The sequence below is a fragment of the Centruroides vittatus genome, unplaced genomic scaffold (assembly GCF_030686945.1).
Source record: "Centruroides vittatus isolate TY-2023 unplaced genomic scaffold, ASM3068694v2 scaffold_1167, whole genome shotgun sequence".
NCBI lineage: Eukaryota > Metazoa > Arthropoda > Arachnida > Scorpiones > Buthidae > Centruroides > Centruroides vittatus.
This window is the reverse complement of record NW_027122671.1, coordinates 309099-333894: the sequence shown is the minus strand read 5'-3', so window position 1 is coordinate 333894 and position 24796 is coordinate 309099. Positions and strand designations below refer to the sequence as shown.

The window sequence follows — 24796 nt, the reverse complement described above, 5'->3', positions numbered from 1 at the left end:
TTATTGCATCAAAAGTTATGCAAATGTCATCAATTTGAATACTGGTTTATCTGTAGATGCATGCTGGGATAGTTTGATAGAAAATAAATCTAACAGTGTTGTAAAGGTGTAATATCCACTGAAGAGGCAAACGATTTTGTGAAATGCATTTGGATAATTTGGATAATAACGTATGGATAATGAACAATAAAGTAAGAAATATTTGTTAATTTTTAAGGTGTCCATCTCAGTCCTTCGCTCATTTCGAAATCGGATAAAAAAGAGTTGTTTTTTAAAACTCGTTTATTTTTAGAAAATTTACAATTTTTTAAAGATTATTGTTTTTAATGTATACAATAACCGATCCCATTGCTTGATATTTGTTTATTATTTTATATTGTGGTCTTTTTTCAGGAGGACGTGGTGTTATTATAATAACATGGATGAGTGGCTCGGTGAACGTCCTGACGTGGCTTCACCTTTCACTCTTAGCAGTGAAAGCTACTCATCAGGTAGTGGAAATCCACAATCAGACATTTCTGCATCTCCACTGCCTGAAGTTTCTGCATCTCCATCACCATCACCAGTCCAACGTCCAAAAAGAAAATTATCGACAGATGTTGAACGTGAGACTGCAAAACAGCGGCGGCATGAGGAACGTCTGCAAAGGATGGATGAATTTAATAATTTATTTAAACAATTTATAGAAAAAATAGAAAATGTTAAAAAATAAAAAGATAAATAAAAGTAGTTTTTGCATATAGTTTCTGATTTCCATAATGTTTTAATTAACCATAAATAAATAGCTCATAATTCCACTTTATCCAACACCAGAATATAATCAATTATTTACTCCTTTCCTCTTAAGGTACATAATTAATAAATAGCTCATTAGTGGAATATTTTGCTTACTAATAAATGTCTTTGTTTATAAGTTTTGAGCAATTCTGTCACGCTTTGCATTTCCACCTTGCTTTTGCTCAATGACACATGACCTGTGATATACACCTAGGTTATGATTGCCTGGATCCTGGAAAACAAAAAATGTTACACTTGTTATATATGTACAGTACATAATACCAAAACTTAGAGTAAAAAAAATTAATATACTTTTTCGAGTTCGGTATTTTCTTGTAGGATGTCCCCTCTTGTAATACAAATATTATGTAAGACACAACAAGCCATTACAACAGATGGTATCGACTCCATTTTTGACATGTCTAAATAATGCAGTCTTCTCCATCTTCCTTTCAAGTGAGCAAATGACCGTTCAATAACACTTCTGGTTGATGATAATTTGTTATTGTACCGGACTTGGGTAGCTGTCAAGTGCCCATTGTCAAGATAGGGTTTCATTAGTTGCTTATTTATTGGATAAGCACCATCTCCAACAATATGGGAATCATACGGAAACATTGTTTCAGCCTCCCTGGCTATTTTTCCAGATAATGTAGAGCGAGCATAGACCTCGGCATCATGGACACGGCCACATTCACCAGCATGGCAAGAGATGAACACCATAGAATTGTCACACACAGCTGAAAACAAGAGAGTTAAAAAACATTATTAGAGTACAGATCTGTACTGTAGAACTTCAGATTAAATTAAGAAAATTCATAGAAAGTGATTGTCTATATTACTGTATAGAACTACATAATTCATAACAGAACAAATTTTTGATTTGTTTTATAAAACCGTGTCATTGTTCTATAATTTAGACTTGATAAACACTAATGTTGTGTGTTTTTTCTTCAAAGACACTTGGCAAGTTTTCTATCAGATATCTTTATTTGTTCTCGTTGAACAAATTTGTTAATGTGACAATTTTCTATTCAAGGACTAGATCACTTTGTATCAAAAGTGACATCACATACCTTGCAAGATAATAGAATGGTAGCCGTGGCGGTTTACATATGCAACTGCATGTATCTGTGGAGCTGGAATTTCAATGTGGGTGCCATCAATAGCTCCTACTACACCTGGAAAACCACTCTTGTTGTGGAAACTTTGTGTAATTTCTTGCACTTGCTCTCCTGAAGGCCATTTTATAAACTGTGGTGCAAGTTCTGAGAGAGCAGTGCATGTTGTTTGCACAACACGAAATAATGTTGATTTGGATACGCCAAACCTGTCACTAACAGACCTACAATATATTAAATATCTTATTACTACACGGAAATTACTATAAAGAGATTAGAGAGTAATCCTGCAATTTACATCTGTCAATAAATGACTGATTCTGTCAATATTGTATAAGATTTCACTATACAGTAGTTTAACAGATACCAAATGCCTACAATGCAATTAGTCATATTAAAAAATAGATATCCAAAATGTTATCTCAAAAATAGCAAAAAAATAAGTCAACTCTTTTGAAGATGACTGGATTAGATAAAAACTTAAAATGATAAATTGCAGTTTTTTTGCAGTTAATGTTGATCGACATAAACTTCAGGATTACTGGTTGGCGTTATTTCGTAATACGTGTTGTTAATATTTACCTATATGCCTCACGGTTGCCCAAAAACCATAAGGTCATCAGCACCTTATCACATGCTGTCAAAGACGGTCTCCCTGCCCTGTTAATCGCATGATTTGTAATTTTTGGCATCAGTAAATTACTGAGTGCTTCAAATGAAGCCCTACTGAGCCTAAAGTGAGATCTGAAGTCACTCGAGCTGGAAAAAAAAAATAATAATAATAGCTAGTCCTCCAGTAGAGTTTTTCTATATGGTCCTTATCCTACCTGTATAACGGAACAATCTCGGTGATGTAATTTTTTATCCGAGGAACATATGCTCGTCTCTGTGACTCGTTTGATTCTTCGTCGGAGGAAGAGGAAGAATCTGCTTCAAATATGTGCAAAAACGCGTATTTTAATGTCATAGCTCCCGCCATCACGATATCATCGATAGATACAGACGCCGCCATTTTGTTTTTCCTTTCAGTCGTTCCTAAATGCCTACAAACTGCAGCGCACTCCAGTAGTAGCGGCGACGCGGAACGACCGCTATTAAAGAACGCACCCTTCTTTTATACGGATTGTAGCAATCGCTGATGGACCAATAAGCGCGTAGCAGTCTTCCACGACGTTCGCTCTCGTACGATGTTCGCCGGCCAATCATCGTTCGTAGATTCAAAGCCGCGGCCGTTATCCAACCGTCTTTCGTAGCGTTGACCAATTTGAATTGGTTGGACGAAATACGGAACGAACAAACACAAAAAGGGCGGGAATCGTACAGTTCAAAAAAGTTCAAATTTTCCAACTTCAAGCGTCAAAGCTTGATATTTAAAAATTTTTAAAAAGTCTCAGTGGGCCGCAACCCATGTGTTGGCGGGCCGCGTGTTTGACATGCCTGCCATAAGATATCAGGCTAGATAAAGGCTATAATATTATTTAATTACGAAAGAATTTAATACTAGAGTTAGACGCTATTTCTTATTAACTTCAATAATTATAGTTTAATGTTCAACATTAATAAAAGTTACCAAAACGATTAATTTACTGTGTTTTTGTTATTTCTTACTCCTGTTTTTAGGTATTCGGTATTCGGCCGAATAGTGAAAAATAAGCCGAATATGCCGAAGGGTGTACTATAGATTACTCCCTATGGAATTTCAGGACTTTGATTATATATTTGAACTCAGGGGACCGAGACGAGTTCAACGGTACCCTATTTTTGGACCGGAGACGAAAAATAAAAAAGTTATCACACTTTTAAGTTACCATACTTTTTTAATGCTCTCTTGAAGACGGCACCATAGTTGTTAGTACTGCCATCTTGCGGTAAAGTCTGCAAACCATGACGTCGGACTACGGTCATCTCCAGTAGGGTTAAACACGCGATACGAGAGCGGAGAGAGCGACGCGACTTCTAATCATCGCGCGATCGCCATTTCGGTTAATGTTATTTATGGCAACGAACATGGCGGCCCGACTGACCTCACGTATGGGCGCCACCACACGCCGCCATGTGCTAAACTAGTGATCGATTCACGGTAGTTTTTGAACAAAGCAAAAAAAGGGGGAAACGTCTACTAAAGGCAATTTTAACGGCAAGCGACGGGACTCCCAATCGCGATAGCGAGGCCGACTTAGCGGAGAGCGACGCGACTCCCTATCATCGCGCGATCGCCGAAAAAAGTATGATAACTTTTTTATTTTTCGTCTCCGGTCCAAAAGTAGAGTATCGTTGAACTCGTCTAGGTCCTTTGAGTTCAGATATATACCCAAACACACGAAATTCCATAGGGAGTAATCTATAGTGTACCCAGGCCGAATACCGGGTAGTAACCGAATATTCGTTACATCACTACTAAAAATATCTAAACAGTCAAAACATCCGGCAATTTGAAGAAATGATCGGATAAAACTCACCCTTTTACAAAAATAACAACGGGAGCTACTAAAAATCATCACTTTATAGGATTAAATGAAGTTTTTGATTTTAATTTCTATCCGTTTGAGATCAACCGGCGCCATAACCTCTTCCACATGAAAGGAATAGAACTACAATACTTTGGGTACGTTCACTCGCCTTTGTACAAAAATAATCACGGGATCTACTAAAAATCATCACTTTATAGGATTGAATGAAGTTTCTGATTTTAATTTCTATCCGTTTGAGATCAACCGGCGCCATAACCTCGTCCACATGAAAGGAATAGAACTACAATACTTTGGGTACGTTCACTCGCCTCTGTACAAAAATAATCATGGGATCTACTAAAAATCATCACTTTATAGGATTGAATGAAGTTTCTGATTTTAATTTCTATCTGTTTGATATCAACCGGCGCCATAACCGCCTCCACATGAAAGGAATAGCTTTGGGACAATGCTTTGGGTACGTCCGGTCAGTTAAACGCATTAGTAACGAATCGTTCGAAAAGTAGTAGTCTCGCTCAGTGCGCATGCTCCGCGGTGATGACGTATCGAACGAAACTCTAACGAAGCTCACGAAGGAAAGAGTTAGTTTACTTCGTTAAGAAAATGGCGCCCGACGATATCGATGTTTCTATCCCTGGTCACGCTGATTCTGCGGATTTTATTAATAGACTTCAGAGAATTGTTGATGCATTTAGGGTTACGCATATCTTGATCGCTGGTGATATGAATGCACACTCACCGGCTTGGGGCGGTGATGTTTTTGATGGTCGTGGCAGCTTACTGGAGGAGTTTTTTACACACAATGATCTTCTAATTATTAACAATCCACTCTCTCCACCAACATTCACTTCACATAGAGGTGAGAGTTGGATTGATGTTGCTGTGGGATGCAATAGTACTTACACTAAAATTTCTAACTGGAGAGTTCTGACTGAAGACAGCCTTACGGAACATGCTTTAATTACTTTTGGTTTTTCAAACTCAGATGATGCTCAAGATCCTGCGTATGTTCCACCATTAAAATACGCTCTTAACCGTGCGAATTGGTTGGAGATGAAAGATTATTTGGAGACACACCTGATAAGTCAATATTCAGAAAATCGCAATGAAACCTGTCAACAAATAGATAATAACATTAATACAATCTTGTACTGTCCACAAATGAAGTCTTACGTTAAAGAAACCGGAAGGAAGTTGGAAATACGTTTAAAATAACACGAGGCAGCAATAAGATTAAAACGAGAAGAATCGCCGTGGTACCTACATTATAAAAATAATTTTTGTAAAATAGATAGAAATAATGTTAAAATACTTTATAAAGAAGAAAATTGTTTAAAACGTAAAATAATTGAACACTTTTGTATAAAAGCATATGCAAATTTAATTAACCTGAATGACGGTATGCAGATTGATGCATGCTGGGAAAATATCATCCAGCATAAAAGGAACGGAGGTTACCAAGACTCAACTACCCACTGATGAGGCGTTGCGAAATGCATTTGGGAAATAAAATTAAGAAGTTTATGAAAGTATAGCATCTTTTCGTTATTTATTGTCGAATTAACTCACTCGAAATCGGATTTAAAAAGTAGTTTTTTACTTGGATTATAGTACAAAGTTTTTTAGAGTTTTAGATTAAAAAATAATTTAGAAATTTGACCGATCCCATTGTCCTTTTTAAACTTTTTGAAAAGTACAACCCGAAGGCAAGCAGCTGAAAACTGACCACAACGCTTTTGATCCTGCTTGCCCAATAACCAACAAAATCAAGTCTAACACAGTCAGCCAAACTAATCATGGCCCTTAATTTCCACAGCACCACCACTCAGTCAAATCATAACAACCTTAACATTCTGCAGATCAATCTCCAAAGGGGGAAAGCCCCCTCCTCCTTGGTCATCAAAACTGCAGAGGACGCACTCGGACATCATTGTGGTCCAGGAACCGTCACTTTTTTAAAGGCTACCTTACACATTACAGCGGCTGGAATATCCCACCCAAGGGCTTTTACGATAACACTAAAACGGCCATCCTTATAAGGGATACTAGTCTTACTGTGCAGTTCATGCCACATCTCTCAACTCGCTATATTACAACTGGTACGGTGCACACTCTGAACATGGTCATATATATTTCTTCTATATACTGCTCACCTTTTGAAAACATTGAGCCTCTATTGGAGGACCTTGATAACATCAATAACAAAATTGCCGACCACCCATGGCTTATCTGCGGTGATCCAAATGCTAAATCCTTTCTATGGCATAGCCCCTCGGATCTTCTATGGGACTATCTCATGCTTGAGCTGATAGCGGCCCTTCATCTGACATCCTGCAATACCAGCCCTCTTTCCACCTATTTTTCGTCTAGGGGGAGACCTGGGTGGATGTCACGTTAGCTAATGCTCATATGGCTCTCATGATTAATTACTGCTCAACTATGGAAGAACCAAGTTCCAGCGATCATCGCTATATTAAAATTGAACTAAACATTGAAATCAAGAGGATCAACGCTATTACTACCTACAGCTGTACCCACTGGCCCACTTACAAGCACCTGCTACAGAACAACTGGGTCACGGATTCTCCAATAACTAGTATGACAAAAGACGGTATCGACCAGTGTGTTTCAGACCTAACTAAGACCATACTCCATAGCTACTGCTGGGCAAGCCGTAAGAAAAACAAAAAGAATACAAAAGCTCCATGGTGGGATGATGAACTTGATTCTTGTCGAAAGGAAGTGCACAAGCTACGTAAAACATATCAGAGACAAAGAGATGGTAATATGAGGGAAATCCAGAAAGCTAACTACATCACCAAATTTAATGACTATAAAACCTTAATAAACCGTAAAAGGCATCAAGCATGGAGAAGCTACTGCAGCTGCTTCAACACTCTCTGGAGCAAGCGTATTATATTGCGTTTAAGAGGAAAAACAACGCAGGTATTCCCTCTACGGTACTTACGGCAGAGGGCACTTACACCAACTCTCTAACAGAAACTATGAATGAGCTTTTCAACTATCACTTCTCATTTGACGATGCAGTTCTTGATACCGACACCTAACGTAAACTGCGCAGCAACTGTCGGGTGGCATCAAACAACCAGGACGACAGACCATTCACATATAAAGAAGTATCCCACGCTATTAATCGCATTAACATCAAAAAGGCCCCAGGCATTAATCAGGTAACTGGAAGATGATCAGGGAAGCATATGATGCAATTCCTACTACTTTCGTTACTCTGTACAACCGCTGCCTTTCTCTTGAGTACTGCCCTGCTGACTGGAAGAAAGCATCTGTTAAATTCATTCAAAAGAGGCCTAAAGATAATCCTATTCACCCGAAAGATTTCAGACCTATCAGCCTTCTTCCCGTGATGGGGAAAATTCTTGATAGGCTGGTCAGCAATAGGATTTTAAATTATTTAAGGAGAAATAACATCTTAAGTCCCCATCAGCATGGATTCACACCTGGAAAATCTACTACTACTGCTCTATCCAACATCATCGAGTACATCAATTCCGCCAAAAAGAAGGTAAACACACGCTCCTTGTGTCTATTGACTTCCGTGGAGCATTCGATAATTTCTGGTGGCCGGCGATTCTCTGTCAACTGCGGGCTTATAACTGCCCCCGCAACTTGCACAACCTGATGAGTAGTTTCATAAATGAGAGGCAGGCAGGCTGGTACACCAACAACTTTAGCTACAGCCATCGTGTTACCAAAGGTTGCCCTCAGGGCTCAATTGCCGGCCCTGGCTTATGAACTATTGTTCATAACAACCTTTTAACAATTTTCAATGGATCCAAAGAGTTCAGCTTTTGCATGGATATGCATGACGACACGGTGATTCTCGTGTCAGACAGGAACAGTGGAAATCTGCCTGTCCTCTGTAACAATTTACTTGAAAAGGTTTCCAACTGGAGTAAAAGTGTTAACCTCCCAGTCAACTACGACAAGTGCACGTATATCATTTTCTCGAAAAACACGCCTCTCCAGAAAAGTCCTAGGATTATTATAGACGGGCATCGGATTCCCAGAGTAAATAACTTCACTTATCTTGGGGTTGTTCTTGAGCAGCAACTCCAATGGACCAAGCACATAGACATGGTCAGTGCCAAAGCTATTCAAGTGTCTAATGCTCTGAATAGTATTGCAAAAAATATCTGGGGTATACGTTATAATGCGGCACGGTATATCTACCTGGGGGCAATAGAACCTATTCTTTTGTATGCTGCGCCAATCTGGGCAGCGGCCACCCAAACTATGTACATTCAACGCAAGCTCCTAAAGGCACAGAGGATTGCCGCTCTACGTATTTGTAGAGCTTACAGAACGGCACCTACTTCAGCCTTGCTTGTCATTGCGGGCCTCCTTCCAGTGTATATTAAAGCCAAAATGGCCAGGTTGATCTGGATTATCTGTAACAAAATGAATGGCGAAGTTTCCAACAGCAGCAATAGTCATAATAACATCCTTTCTGTTTTCCCTGACCAAATAAAGAACGACATCGCTAACTTTGGTATAACGAGCACAAGCAGGCAAATTCCAACTATTATGAAGACTATCCTACTCTTGGTGATAACTACTTAAGTGAAAATGCAACATTTCCATCTATACTGATGGGTCGAAGAATCTCACAGAGGTTGGGGCAGCTTTCATTCTTTACCATCATAACACTGGCACCACCCACAGATCTGCTTTCAAGCTGGGTCCACACTGCACTGTGCCGCAGGCAGAAATCCTCGCCATTGTCAAGCGATGGATCATGTTTATTCTGATTGGTTTCCTCGCAACAAAACAATCACCATCTACACTGACAGCATGACGGCCCTCAATTCCATCTTCAGTCCCCATAATAGGGGTTAAAACATTGCGCAAATCCATCGCTATCTTACCACCAATAGCCACAAGCATGTGATTTCTTTTGGGTGGGTCCGAGGACACACTGGTGTACCTGGGAATGAGGCAGCTGATCGGCTGGCCAAACAAGCCGCTGCTTCCAGCCTTATTCCTTGCTACAACAAGATCCCTGCTTCGAAAATCAAGCAATGGACTTGGGAATTCGCTCTTAGTCAATGGCAAGAAGAATGGGATAACGGATCTACAGGCAGATTAACGCACACCTTTATCCCAAACGTTAAGGAAAGACTTAAATGGAAACACCTTGTGCCTACCTTTTCCATGACCCAGTTAATTACTGGACATGGAAATTTCAACAGCTATTTAAAAAGGTTTCATCTTAAAGACATGGACATCTGCCCCTGCGACAGTACTTCAATCCAAGACAGTCAGCATTATCTATGGGACTGTAATTTTTCACACAGGAGAGAGTCAGACTCATGGGGCACGTGCTCCATGCCGGAAACAACTGGCCATGTCCTTACAGCAGATTTATGGAAGACCCGAACATTTATAAACATCTCATCAAATTTCTGGAAACAACAGCAGCACTTAACCCACCATGCGACCAACAATCTGCTAGAAATGATTGATCAGCTGGCTAACTTTTTCTCCCCGACAATTGTTCCAGGCTTCCAATGGTTATGCTGCTCTATTAGCTGTCGCTGCATGTTCACAGTCTGTTCCTTCATTGTGTAACAGGGTAAGTAGCACAGTTATCCCTTGTGCAAACGTGCTAGTCCACTCTTGCTATCTGTGTATCCTGTACGTGTAATACACAAGCGAGATTTTGCTGTACTGTACATATCTTGTTTCTTAGGCATGTTTTTGTTGTATCTTTATATGTATACATTTTATGTACTGGCCGTTATCTGGCGCCCATCAATGTATTTCGGTCAATTCTTTAATGTGTGTTATGTATTGTTATTCTTTCTGTATTTGCGAGGCAGGCGCCATGTACACTTACCTTTCTATCCCACTTTGCCCCATTTTCATCCCCTATCCTTCATTTCCTTCATTCCCATTTCATCAACTTTTCCCTCCCAACCTCCAGGTCGTACCTATGAGTGAAACCTGGAGGCACTCCCCCCTTTCTTTTCAATTAAATGTAAATGTAAATGCTTCAAGAGCCCACACGTGTGGCAATTCAGCTGCCTTTTTTTGTTTGTTTAATTTATTCATTTAAACACTATAAATTATATTATTACAAATACTATATTGTTCTTACATATACTTATGTACTTATCCTACTTATTCTTTTACTTACTTTAATTGTATTAATGTATATATATATTTACTGAATGTACCTCACTGTTATTCTATTTAATATTTCACAAACCTCTCGGTAATGCATACGCGGGGCGAGAAATGTACTTTTGTACCTAAATAAAGAATGTATGTAAAGAAATGTAGGGGAGAGCGGAGCTACAAGTTCCGTTTTTTAATCAACCTTATATTTTGTTAAGGAAACATAATTCTAGCATAAGTATTAACAGATTAAAATTTAGTAATATATCTAACTTTGCTATAAATACAGTTTTTAGGGTTGATTTTTTGTAAGTTTTTTTATAATTAATAATGCAATACCTAAAGTCGGAAAGTAACAACTTACCCCGGTTCGGGGCTAGTTGTTAACAGGGTGGGGCAAGTTGTTACGAGATCTATGGAAGGTGTAATATGTAAAAAAAACAATAATTTATTTAACTAAGTATGTATTTAAAGACTAATCAATAATATCTTATCAATAATTAGTTGTTTTTCTTAAATTTATTATAAAGAAAACATTTTTACGTTTCAACATTTATAACTTTTACTTAAAGAAAAGAGGAGAAAAGAACATCCTTTCCAAGTTCTTGTATAACACCAGAAGTTGCAGGCAAATTTAGAACTCCTGATGACCCTGGCTGATCCAAGATTTGTCTTTCGTCAGTAAAGCTTACATTTAATAAATACTCTGCTAACTTGTTTTCCTGTTCTTCAATAAAGACCAATCTTACTTTTTTGTAGCCAATCGCAGCGTTTTCTACTCCAGATTTCAACTTCTTTACAAATCTATATAACGTCATATGACAAATATCTAATTCTCTGGCAACAGTTTTTATTTTTTAACCATCTTTAATAACTGCAACTGCAGCTCTTTGCATCAACTCCTGAGATACAGAACCCCGTGTTGTTTTTCGAATATAAGTCCGCATACTGCAAAAGGAAAAGAACATAATTTTTACTGCATTACCGGTACAGATGAACTGGGGCAAGTTGTTCCAAGGTCACAACATGCCCCCAAAGAAGGGAACATCTAGCCCTGATAACACATGGGTTCAAAACAGCAACTACTAGATTAGGTTACGAGACATATACAGTTTTAGCGTAGTATATCAAGATACTCAATATATGTTTGAATAAAAATACCAAACAACTAATCGCTAATTATTTAAATTCGCCAGATATACCAAAAATATCAAACACGAAAATATTTACTTATGTGGATCAGCGACGTACAGGCTCTCTTTCCAATGTACCGGACGTCACTGGCCTGATTAAGATAGCTGCCGTCCGTGCGCAGAAACGTTCGATTTCATGACATATTTACTAATTATATATATATATACTTTCCTTGTGGAGCTATTTCAATCGGAACAACTTACCCCGAGAACTTTTAGCCCCGCTCTCCCCTATGTATGTATCGATGTTTCTAGATCTACTCGAGTGTTTAAATTGTGAATTAAAAGGTGAAATGATTGAAATAACTGTCCATCCGAAGCAACCTAAGCAAAATATTTTGGATAAGGCTTGTTGCGGTCGCGAAATAATTCTTGTAAATATAACAGTCGCGGACTAATTGCTGTAAAGCGGAAAAAGGCCGGAGGGATAGCGTAGGAGGACGGTAAGAAACAAGAACGACATTTCTGAGCTAGCCGTCTCGGCATCCACAAATAATAGCCAAATAACTTATACGACAATAGTGGAAACTCTCATGAATTAGCATGTACCATAGTGGCGACAGCGTGAACTAGTGACATCTAGTGGTTCGAGGAGAAAACTAACACTGCAGACTATGTAAAATCTAACAAAACTTGCAAAAATGCAACGATATAAATATTTTATCATCTTTTTGTCTATATTTAATGATTTTAAAACATGAATTATAATTTTATTTAGTAGGAAACATGGATGGATAGTGATTTAAAGGAAGGAATAATACCAATAAGAGAAATCAAATGCAATAAGAGTCAGATTTTTTAAATTAAAATCTGAGGTTTTAATTTAATTTTATTAAATTGAAACATTTTTTAAAAATAAAACATTAGTAGTAGTCTCGCTCAGTGCGCATGCGTATCGTGTAATATACGTGAAATCTTTAATTTAGCATTTTTTGTTCTCAGAGAACTTTCAGATGAATAATTATTTTTTTTCACATATGCTTTAATAAGCACTTTAAAATATTTATCTGCCAATAATTTGATACAATTGTCACAAACACCTTTAATATTTACATTTTTAAAGAAATAATTAATTAACTTAGTTTTAATTCCATATGGACTCTGTAACAAAAATATATTAAAATTGTTTTGAAATATTGTTGATATTTCTGAAGATAATTTTTTTCCACACTCGTTTGGATACAGCATTCTGCAATTGTCGTCATATTTTTTTTTCCATTTCTATGTGAAAATTTCCCATATCATAATCATTATTAAAAGATGATAATACATTTTTACATTCGGTATAGAGTAATTTGCTGCATGCCCATCCCATCACATATGATGTAGCATTTGTTTGTGCTACATCATAACCAATTATATGATTGTCCTGGCCACACTTTTCATTGACATTAACTTTGAAATTACACTTCAGCAAATCACTATGTGTTATCAGAAATGTTGCAGCATCAATTTCACAATTGCTGTCATCAAAAGCAGTAAACAATTGATATACCATTACACTTTTTAAGGCACTGCGGAATTTAGTTGCATCTGGGGTTACATTGTTACCTCCCCTTCCCCGAATAATTGAAAATATGTTTTCGATGCAGTCTTGTGTAAGCCTTCTGGTTAACAAATATAGAAAACCATAATCATTATGTAACTCTGACTACAGTAACTTCAATGCAATAATATTATCTATCCAGCCTTCGATGCAAATAGGTTTACATTTGCCTTTATTTAAGACTATCAGCTTCCTCAAACATTCAATAATTTCATCTAGCTTTTGCATATGTTTTGAATTATTACTTAAAGATTTTCTATACTCTTTTGGACTTTTGCAACTAGAAGAATTAAATACAGTAGAGAACCGAAAATCGGAATCAATTGGGGACTGGGGCTGTTCAGATTAGTGATTTGTTCCGATTACCGATTATGTACGAATAAATATATTAATCTGTCCGATGTTCAAATTTTTCTCTGTTGCGTGTCGCTTCGTGTTGAATTTTCGTCGATTTTAAGCCTAACGAAAATTTTTTTAATAATAATCGAGGCTATCGTATCGTTAAAAATTATTTCTGCATTTTGTACAAACAAAATAAATATATTGAAGAATATAAAAACATGAAAATTATACTTTAGAAGTAAATTTAGTATCAAAAACGTTCGATTCAGCACGACACAGTCCGACTGAAAATCGTTCCGATTACCGGGGTTCCGATTAACGAGTCTCTACTGTATATCAAATAGTGTGTCGCACATTTCAAGAAATTCTGCTGTGTTTACAGCAGTTGATGGCAGAGAATTGAATGCTACATGCACTAAGATTCCAGAAGCTACAGAGTGACTTAAGACTCTGACAGCTAAACATACTCTCATACATGAAAATGGGGGAAGTGTGACGCATTTTTTTGACAACTTTGGAACCAATCTTGGAATCATTTTGGAATCTTTATGATAGAATGTTTCTATGTGAGACCAGCTACATAGTTTACCATTACAAGAGAAGTCATATTTTTTTAAATTGTTTTTCACTGACTTAATCAAATGAGGCGAATCATGAAAAAAATAGATTTTTTCATCATTAATTTCAATAAATGGCTTTTCTGCAGTCACACCTAACAACTTTCTCATTTTCATGTTATTAGCACCTTGGTCACAAACAATTGCTTTAGGAACTAAACCTACTTTTTGAAGATGCTTTATAATATTGCATAACAAATCTTTGATGCGATGTCCTGGCATAGCATTTTTTGTTAGATAGTATCCAATTATTTATTTAAAATTACAGTATAAACCTTTAATCATAAATACCATAGCTTGATCGCATTGATGACGGGCAGATGCTTCAATTGTTTGTGATGCAGTATCTTCACCGAAATCTTCATAGCCTTTTAAATAATCAGTTTGAGGATCATATGACAATGATAACTTGATGGACATCTCATCAAGTACCAATGAAATCACTTTTTCCTCTCTTTTCATTTTCTTGACTTTTATTTCTAATAAACTTAGGACCAGTTTATTTACTCCAGGCTTTACTTCAGCATTTTGTAACCAGCTTCTTAATGACCTAGTAGTGGGCAAGGATAAATGCCTTTGCAAAAACTTGTATGATCTAGGTGAGCAATAATGTAAAGTTAAAGCAAAACTCTTATCATTATGTGAATATCTTCGGCCCTGAGCTTTATGGTTCTGTAGTTTTAGTTGTAGATTTATAAAGTTTCGAGCAACACTATCATCAACATTCTTTTCACAACTGCACTTTGATCGTTTTTTTTGCAGCTGCCATAACTTTGTTTTCAGGCTTTTTATCAATAATTTGTATTTTGACAATTGCTTTTGTGAATTTCTAAATTTTTTTGCTAGATGTGAACATTTTCTAATGTCCATTGCTACTTTCCTGGGCAGCTGTTGCTACTGTTTCTACATCAAGTGACATTTCTACATTTGAAGGTTCTTCTAGTTTTCTTTTTTTGGGGCTGCTTCTCATCGTGGTCTGCTTGGCATTATAAATTAATAGAGAGGGTACTGCACCAGGCCAGATCCTGTAACATATGTAAAACAAGTTATTAGACAAGTGCTATAGGAAACTAAATAAAATGTATGTGTGCACACAGGACCGGATTAATCCACTTTGGGGCTGTAGACATTTTCTTCTTATCGGGCCCTCTCCCTCTCCCACAAGAAATAGAGCACACAAAAAATATAAAACAATAAATGAAACAAAACTAAATAATGTGAAAAACTAAAACAAATCTTAAATCTTGTAACCAGCTCTTATGGATTTCGATGCTAATGTTCTTGTTAATATTATTTTTGTAAAATTAATAGTAAAAAATACCATTAAATAATATTAAGTAAACAAATAATAAACAATTTTACATATCCTTGGCTTAAGAGATTTTTGTTTCTAAAATCTTTTTCTGTAAAATGGTCGGAACACAGGACGTAATTTTTATTTAAATATTCCGGCCCTTTAGTTTTCAAAATTTTATCTAAATCGAACCTTCTGCTCTTAATAACCCACTGAGTGCATCTGAAAATCAATATAAACACATACGTTGAATAATAAAAATATTTTAAAGGAGGAATGTTGACATAAATGAAAACAATCTAATTGCTTATTAATTTACTTACACTTGTTTGTTTTTAGGGAATCTGTAAAACGACTTGCGATCACTTTGTATCTTATAATTAAAACAGCCATACATAGCACAAATAACCCCTCTTCCGGCACTTCTAATTATTGAGATATAAAATTGTTCAAAACTTTATATATAATCAAATATATACTCAAAAACGTCTCCTTAAAACACGCGGTACAAATGATGTGAAGTGTAGTTATCTCCTCGAACCACTAGATGGCGGGCAGAAGCTTGTCGCCAGTTTTCAGCAGAAGTTTCCACTATTGTCGTATAAGCTATTTGATATAGCTATGCTCCACGTTGTTTTCTTGTGTTACCGCACAAAAGTCATATTTGTAATTGGAGTCGGACGTACCATTTGTTTTACCAGTCAATAAAGGTTACGTTTTTTATGTGATCACGGCGTGGCAATTACTCATCATACCGGCCAGTTGGGAACAACCCAACAGGCTGCACTAGCAACATTCATATCTTCGATTTTAGAAACAGCCATTTAGTTATAACGAATCGTTCGAAAAGTCTAACGAAACAAGAATAACGATGACGTCATTCTCGTTTAACTCGTTTGCCTTAACGAACACACCCTTTATACACGGGGTCAGTGTTACTACAGTATTGCCTTGTCGCACTACCGCAGCGCCCCGTCTTCTTCATTCTGACGTCACGGAATGACCGAGCATATTTTCTGCTGATATCACGGAAGATTCATTTCTATTATCTTTACGCAATTTATTGATAAGCAAATATTCGTTTATTAAAATTCTGAAGAATTTAGATACGCCAGATTTATTTATAATTCTTCAGACTCGATTCAAGTCATGCTAAGATCAAGGATAATGTGTCATCCCGGGATTCTCAGAATTTAAATTATTATTTTTTGATGGAGAAATTAGTGTTAAAATATCCTAAATCAAGATTTATTTACGTGGATAATTACGATAAAACGTGGTAAAATTTTGTGTTTTTAGTAACATACATGAAAACATTTTCGAATTGACATTTATCCGTTTGTAAAGTGTTTTCTGCAATGCGCCTCGAGCGTGTCTGGAACTTTTTAATGGAGAAAAAATTGGGTCAAACAAGAAAAAACACCTTATTTTTTCCTTTAAACTCGAATAAATAGAAAAAATTCCAAATTAAACTAAAATTTTCTATATTTTCTGCAAGCGTTAACAAACAAAAGGTTAAATTGCGATTTCGAAATCATCGTAAGGAGGAAAATAAATGCAAATATTCTTTAATTATAAAAGAATGCATTTTATAGTAAACGGTAGGGACTTTTGCACCGAAAACAAAACAAAAAGTCCTAATTGTCTCTGTCAATTTTCAAAGAAAAGATTACGATTTTACTCAGAAGCGGCGAAACCTGTTTTAACTTTCTCGACACGCACTGTTACATCCAAATACAGTATTACTTATCTTACTTTCGTTTTGACGTAACTTCTTAATGACCCACTTTCGGCTTGTTTTTTTAAAATAAAATCAGATTCACTTTTTTTTTCACTCTTTCCGCCCTGTGGGCACTAAGAGGGTTTCTTTTAGTAGGCCCATTATGGGTTCGGCCAGGCCCACAATGGGGCGACCGGGTGGTGAGGGATGGGGCCCGACATATCCGACAGACAGACAGACAGACAGACAGACAAAATAAACTTTATTTCTCCCGACACCGCTAGGCACAGTCGGGGTAGAAAGACATGGAATACAGTAGTGTTACATTCTGAGCAATAGAACTGACAATGTAAATGATAATGAAATAAAAATAAAAATAAAAAAAACAAAAAAAAACAAAAACGCGAAAATATACATTAACTAAAAAACATATCAGTAAATGAGTCAATGTTTTTGACAATTATAATGACCGTAAAACAGCCTAAACAGAATCCGCGTATAAACAGAGGACCAGGTGACAAACACTGAACAGATCTTATGCAGCAACTTACTCACAGTAAGTATATAGGAGCTCCTGAGCTCAGATAAAACAGATGGAATCGCCCGTAGAACGTAGGCCAGAATGAGGGCACAGCGCAGATTTGTGCAGCAACCAACACAAAAGAACATAGTAGGCTAGTAGAAGATCATGAAAGGTCTTTGGCGATACAATAAAGCTAAAACAGTAAAACAATAATTAGTGTATTAATGTTCTGATGAAGTAAAGTTTAACCATTCTTTGAAAAAGAAAAAAGTACTTTTTGCTTGACACAAGATGTTCTGGCTTACATGGCCAACTCAGGTTGTCTTCTTCTATGTAGATCTTGAGTTCGCGTCTTATATCTTCCAATATCGGGCACGATAACAGATAATGTTTAACCCCGTCACGCACCCCACAGATAGGACAACAGTCAGTGTCACTATGCCGAAACCTATACAGGTAGACGTTAAATTTTCCGTGCTCTGTAAGCAGTTGAGAACTGCGGTGTTCAGGGTGAAGCCACTTCCACTTGAGCCGTCTTTCGACGTCTGGGAAAAATTGTCGAGTGATGTGCGATTCCGGAGTTCGCTCCCATTCTTCTTGCCATCTGGCAACAGTCTGATGCCACAGGAGTTCTTTTAGTCTTGAAACCGGGAGTTGATTGTATGCCGGAATGATGTCCGTGAGCATGGTTGTTGTACGAGCAAGCATGTCTGCACGTTCGTTGCCCGGAGTGCCACAGTGCCCTTTAATCCATTTGATGTAAAATTTGTTACTAGACTGGTTGGCAGAAGACAAAGTCTCTCTTGCAATGGGATGAGTGGTATCCTTATTAGTTAGAACTTGGACAGTAGCCTTGCTATCCGAAAGAATAGAGATATTACAATTATTAAACTTTGTGTTACAGAATTCGATGGCTTTGTAAACAGCAAACACTTCGGCTTGGAACACTGAGCACTCTGGGTGTAAGAGGAAGGTGTCATGGTGAATTTCATTGTTACATACATAAACCACAAATGCACAAGCGGTACCCTGATTGGTCTTAGACCCGTCAGTATAGACTTCAATTGTAGTCGAACAGTCCCGGGATCCAAGGCCTCTTCTGAGAGCAGGATGGGGCAAGTCCGCAAAAGAACTGTTTGTCTCATAGCAGGACGCATCAAATGTGGTATCTGAAATGTTAATGCACTTACCACGGGAGAGAAGAAACCTTCCCGTGCAGTATTGGATTTGTTGAAGGATAGGTGGCTTTCCGGCAAGAATAGGTAAGGCGACATTGGAGACTGTACGGTAACACCGTGTCAAGCGCAAGAGCGCAAGGCGCTGAGCTGATCTGAGTCGGCGGTGGTTGTGTGAATGAAAGGCCGCCTCGCCCCAGACAGCCGAAGCATAGCAGATAATAGGAACGAATACACAGTCATAAATTGCATTGACAGCCTCGTATCCCAGTCCCCAACTGTTTCTGGCAACACGAAGAAGATTGTTGAAGATAAGGTTTGTCCGCTTAGTAATATACGCAATGTGCTGTTTCCATGTGAGCTTGTTATCGAAGACCACTCCAAGAAAAGCAAGATGATCCACTATCTTAATCGAGGTGTTTCCAAAATGAACACAGGGAACCCGCCGGTATAAACTCGTTGATCTAAGGGCTGAAAAAACAATACCCTTCGTTTTGGCAGTGTTAAAGATTAGTTTGTTGTTAACTCCCCACTCATTTACTTTTATAAGAATGTCATTGGCGATAGTCTCAATCATGCGCCTGGATCTGGCCGGAAAAATGAGAAAAGCATCGTCGGCATAAGCAAAAACTCGACACTGATGCCCAAAGTCCAAACGGAGAAAAGTGTCAAAAAGAATTATCCAAAACAGGGGGCCACAGACAGAGCCCTGAGGGCACCCTCGTTGTAGATCTTTGGAAAAGAGGTGTTGACCCACTGTGATCGTGGCCTGCCTGTCTTTGAGGTAATCTTTCACTATGTAAAACAGATTTCTGGGACAGCCATTATCGCTGAGTCTGTATTACTTTCGTGGTGACATTTTCTTTTGTAAAATAATTCTAACAATTTAAAGTTGACTGAATAAATTGAATGACTATATTGGAATCTTCATCGACCGTCAATCTAGTATGAATATCCCGACAAGTTTTTAAAAATAACTTCAGAATCTTTATCGGCAAACAATGGTATCGCTTTTTCCTCAACCTAACAGTTGACGGCAACATGAAAAATAAATAAAATAAAATAAATAATAACAATTAAGTTATAAAGTTTTCTTGTCTAGGGAGAGCAGTTTTATTACTTGGTAAGGTCACAATAAATATCTAATAATAGAATATCAAATAATTTATTGTGATTTTTCAATTGGGAAAATTTTTCTTAAATAAAATTTTCCAAATGGGAAGTAGAAAAATTATACAGTACTGTATTTATTTTCTAGTATAACGAATCTAAATTCTTGCAATCTAAGTATTATTTTTTCAAGTACCCTTTCATGAAAACAGAAAATTTCGTGTGCCAATTATGTACAGTACTTCAATATCCTAAATTAAAAAAAGAAATGTTGTCAAATAGATCATTAATAATAATTATTAATAATAATAATGGAAAATAATTATTTGTTTGGCATACTGTTTGATGTTCTATTAACTTCAAACTGAAAATTCTTAGAGTCTTGATTTCACAATGTGACAATTCACTAATTGGGACTAGGAGAGAAAGAAAGAGAGAGCCCACCAGTGGCTAAGCGGTTCCATTCTGTGAACACTGGGAATTCGGTCGCAAACAGAACCATAATAATTCTAATTTAAAATATCTTTTTTAAATTTAATATATTTTTGTAGACATGATCGATGTGTCTCTGTAGCGCAGTGGATAGCGTGTTGGACTTCTAATCCAAAGGTCCCGGGTTCGAATCCCGGTAGGGATGATTAAATTTTTGAATAATAACCATCACATTTCGATAGTGTATTGCAGGGTTACAAAATAATAATATCGATAAAAAATGAACGCGAGTACATTAAATCCGGCTATAAACGCTAGCTATTTAGTTTAAAGTGATAAATAGATGCTGGGTGTCTGCCTATCAGTTTAAAGTAAAATAAGCGCATCTCGCCAAGCTCTGTAGGTGCGGCGGTAATTTTTCCGTGGAAACCATTGAAAAATGTTTTTACCATGATATGGAATGCAACTGAGTTATACGGTAAATAATACGTAAGCGGGCACATCATCTTGTATTTCCAATTTCAAACTCGTTATTTTACACAGATCAGTGAACTAGGTATTGACCAGAATGGCAATCAAAAGGTCTTACAGCGTTTCCTTCAAACCGAACGCAGTTGCATATGCAAATGTATACCGCGGTGAATCTGCAACGCGGAAATTCAAAGTGCATCCAAAGAGTATTCACGAATGTGGCAAACATAACAATCTTATTGAAATCAAGAATAAGAGTGAAGCAAAGAGGAGATACGAAGCGGTACCCATATTTTTATTATTACATTTCACTTTGAAGCGCCAAGCTTATCTTTATCAAAGAAAACCTCCTAAGAAAAAACATTTGACTATCGTCTAAACTGTCAAAAATTTTATTTGGCGCAATTTCTTACATCTCACATGTTTGTTTAGATTAATTAGTAATATAAAAATTATTTTTAAAAGAAAATCTGAACAGTCAGGAAAGTTACGCAATTCGTTGCTGGAGTTTTATGTTATTCCGTTCTTCGGCTTAGTTCTGAAATCTAACTTTCTAATCGGTCTTTTGAATCTGCCACAAGATTCCGTTCACGAAATAAGGTGTCGCGTTTCATGCTGTTGCTCTTAAGAAATTAAACCCGTTCGATCCAAAACTCGTTGCAAATCTAAATCGTGCAGTTAAAAATGAATGCTGAAATTATAGATAATTCTAATGTATAAAAACTAGATATTAATTAAATATCGTAAATAACAATTAAAGCTGCACAAAAAATGTAAGTAAACCTTAAGTAACAATCAAATATAATGTTACGAACTTAGTTGTATCAAAAATAGTTTTAAAACTTTTGATATCAATCTTACTGTAAAGTCTTAAATTAATACATACTAAATTTTAGTATGTGGACCAAACCGAACCAATAACATCTGTAATCCAGTTATGTTGTCAGAAGTCGAAATAAAAGTTTTTAAAATCAAATGTGAAGAAGAATTAAAATATATGGAAATAATTTTAATGACCGACAACAAAAAAATCGAAAAAAAAATAATCTTTCAGTCTATCTAAAGATACAACTGATTGGCTATTTATGATTTCTAGGAAGAATTTCATGTATCCAACAGATTCCTTAATGAAATCGGTGATTCTTGTTAATTCAATATTTGAAGATTTTCATCGGTCCAATATTATAAAATAATAAACAAGTTTCTAGAAGAGTTCAAATTCAACAAAGTTGTTCTTCAACGGAAAAAGTAATAAAATATATAATCAATAATATGTGTACTTGACTTTAATATGATGATAAGTGAAATTAATATAGAAAGAAAAAACAAAGAAAAATGATAAAATTCATAAATAATAATTTCTAATAAAATAGAGTACTATTCAATGAAAACCATTTTAGAAATTGTTGTTTTTATTCTTTTTAATTGTATATTAATTTTAATTTGTATTTATGCGTGCTTTTTTATGTACATAAAATTATGTAGTTAAGATGTTTTTTTATAAATAAAAACACTTTTTAAAAGCAGTGTAGGATGTAGTAATGAGAAAAATACACATTTTGCTAAAATGTTTATTAAATATTTTAAAATATCAAAAATATAATCAAATGTTTAAAGAATGTTTAAAAATTAAGTTTAAAATCATCATCTAAAGATTATTTGTTAGCGCTTGTCCTTCTGTTCGTATAAAGAATGTCCTTCGTCATAAAGAATGCGCAATGGAACACCTTGCTTTCTTCCACTATGTGTAAGATATTTCCGGTCGTTTTATAGTGTAAAATTTTATAGCGTCGAAAAGTGAATTATGGAGAAAAAAGCATAAAACTACTGTATCGTCCGAGACTGCAAAGCAATATACTGTAAAGAAATACATAATTTGTATTTAGAAGTAATTAAAAAAAATAATTTTTATTTTTAATTGCTATATTTTATTTAGCAGATTTAGTTTTTTATTATAGGTTAATTATTTAAAATTTTTTTGTTAATTCTTTAACTTTTGACCACCACTATACTCTATTGTAGGTTTTGTATTGTCATTTCTTTTCTGTAATGTCTGTGATTTAAAAAATTTTTAAATTGAAAATTTGAGAACTTTGTTAAAAACAATAGCATATATACAGAAAATAGACAACTTCAGATTACAACGGCTCCCTTACTTAAGAACAAGTTTGGTTCCCGAGTTTTGTCGTAAGTCGAAAACCAAGAAAGTGCATTTATACACAGAATAATCAGGTATTGTTAGTGTTTGACCCTTCAATGTACTGTACTTAATAGAATACATTACACTCATTTACCCGATCGCTACTGCTTGGTAGCTGGTGTTTCAAGCAGGTTTTTTCACCTAATGCACATAGTTTTATAATTTCAAAACTATTTAATTTTTACGGTAATAAAGCTACAATTCTTGCATTTGTCTCCGCTGTTAGATTTACTATTACGTTTTGGACGCATTTTTTGAAGCAATAATCATAAAAGTTTATAAAAATTGCAAACAACAGCGAAAAACGCCGTTATTCTAACGTTACCAACTTCGACTTCACTTCACCAGCGGTAATGAAGTGTCAAAATTTGCGCGAAAATGAAAAATAACGATACGCGATAGAAACGTATTAATTATTTATTATTTGGCTAAAGATTGACTTCAATGGCACGGAAAGAAAACTTTAGAATCGGCGCGAAATTTAAATTTTAGACGTACTGTACGGTGAAATTGTTCGTAAGTCTGGAAGTTTGTAAGTTGAACGTTCGTAAAGTAGGGAAGCTCCTGTATTTGAAAGCAGCAGCTACATAAAAAGAAAAAAAAAATTAAATTTTCTCTTTATATACTTTCAGATATATTTGAAAATATTATAATTTAAGTACCTGTTTATTAAGGAAAGATTTAAAGTTTAATTATGTATATAAGATCTATACATACGTTCATGTGATGTTATTTCAATAAAATACGATAAGTTAAAAGGTCAGTGTACTATTGGCGTCGTTGTCATAACAAAATATTGAATATTAGCGTGTATAAGATATCTACTGTAAGAATATTCATTTTTTTACCAATAAATTTGATTTTTTCTTGAAATAATTAAAATGTATCAAATATAAAATCTATTACATTTTTATTTTACTATTACTATATAGAAGTGTAAGAAACAGTAAAATATAGCAAAAGTATTACAGGTCTATTACAGTAGAATTATCTGTCAAATGAAAGAAATTCAAGTATTTATTATGCTCTGTGTTTATATATTGCAAGTATAAAATATATTAGATATCGAAAAACAGATGTAATACTACGTTCGCACACAATCCACGACTCACTTCGATCTCGATTTATCTACAATCTGGATTGTGACTGTCGCCAGTCGAACGTCGTGCTGTTCGCACAGGCAGTCCGCTTGAGAACAACCCGGCTATTACACGCGATGATAAAACTGACATAACTATGCGGTAAGTCACGAACAGCTACAAACAAAATGGAAGTTTTGGTTAGAAATAAATACAGTACTTTTTCTTGCCATATATCTAATAATAGACAGATATCATCGTCTTTCCAAATACAGTGTCTTTTTTATTTCTCTGTCGATAGCCCGACACGTGTTCCGCAGCATTTGTATTTTCTCGCGCGCGTGGGATTTTGGGATCTCTCTTATCACTGGATCTAGTTTCAAGAACTCTCTCGAGTCAATCGCGATTGAACTTCGTTTCAGTCGAGATTGAAACGGTCGAGGGTGTTCGCACCAAGGCATAGTCGCCGACCTTGGTCACAATCTAGATTGAAATGCTCGGTGCGAATGGAGTATTAGGCTATATTATTTTTATAAAATTATTATGATGCCCGAGCGATAGTCGAGCTC

At 36.0% G+C, this 24796-nt stretch overlaps 2 protein-coding genes and 1 non-coding gene across 3 annotated transcripts; 2 read left to right on the top strand and 1 right to left on the bottom strand.

Moving 5' to 3' along the window:
• Window positions 1-523: 523 nt before the first annotated feature.
• LOC136986668 (putative nuclease HARBI1) lies at window positions 524-2910 on the bottom strand. The gene is made up of 6 exons (XM_067284246.1): window positions 2726-2910; window positions 2481-2657; window positions 1854-2122; window positions 1090-1517; window positions 892-1009; window positions 524-640 (listed from the first exon to the last, which is right to left on the bottom strand). Exons 1-5 carry the CDS (start codon window positions 2908-2910, stop codon window positions 908-910), a joined length of 1161 nt encoding a protein of 386 aa, XP_067140347.1. The 3' UTR covers window positions 524-640; window positions 892-907.
• Window positions 2911-4972: 2062 nt separating this feature from the next.
• On the top strand, window positions 4973-5584 carry LOC136986667 (uncharacterized). Its single transcript, XM_067284245.1, has one exon. It carries the CDS (start codon window positions 4973-4975, stop codon window positions 5582-5584), a length of 612 nt encoding a protein of 203 aa, XP_067140346.1.
• A 15025-nt stretch (window positions 5585-20609) lies between these two features.
• TRNAR-UCU (transfer RNA arginine (anticodon UCU)) lies at window positions 20610-20682 on the top strand. The gene has a single exon. It is a non-coding gene; the product is annotated as a tRNA-Arg (tRNA).
• The last annotated feature ends 4114 nt before the right edge of the window (window positions 20683-24796 follow it).

What these genes read in the sequence shown, in the direction of transcription:
- LOC136986668 (XM_067284246.1), bottom strand. Translation starts at nt 2,910, where the DNA reads ATGGCGGCGTCTGTATCTATCGATGATATCGTGATGGCGGGAGCTATG. An exon ending in CCATTCTATTATCTTGCAAG is followed by an intron (nt 1,518 to 1,853) that starts GTATGTGATGTC and finishes TCTTGTTTTCAG; the next exon opens with CTGTGTGTGACAATTCTATG. An exon ending in AAAATACCGAACTCGAAAAA is followed by an intron (nt 1,010 to 1,089) that starts GTATATTAATTT and finishes TTTGTTTTCCAG; the next exon opens with GATCCAGGCAATCATAACCT.
- LOC136986667 (XM_067284245.1), top strand. Translation starts at nt 4,973, where the DNA reads ATGGCGCCCGACGATATCGATGTTTCTATCCCTGGTCACGCTGATTCT.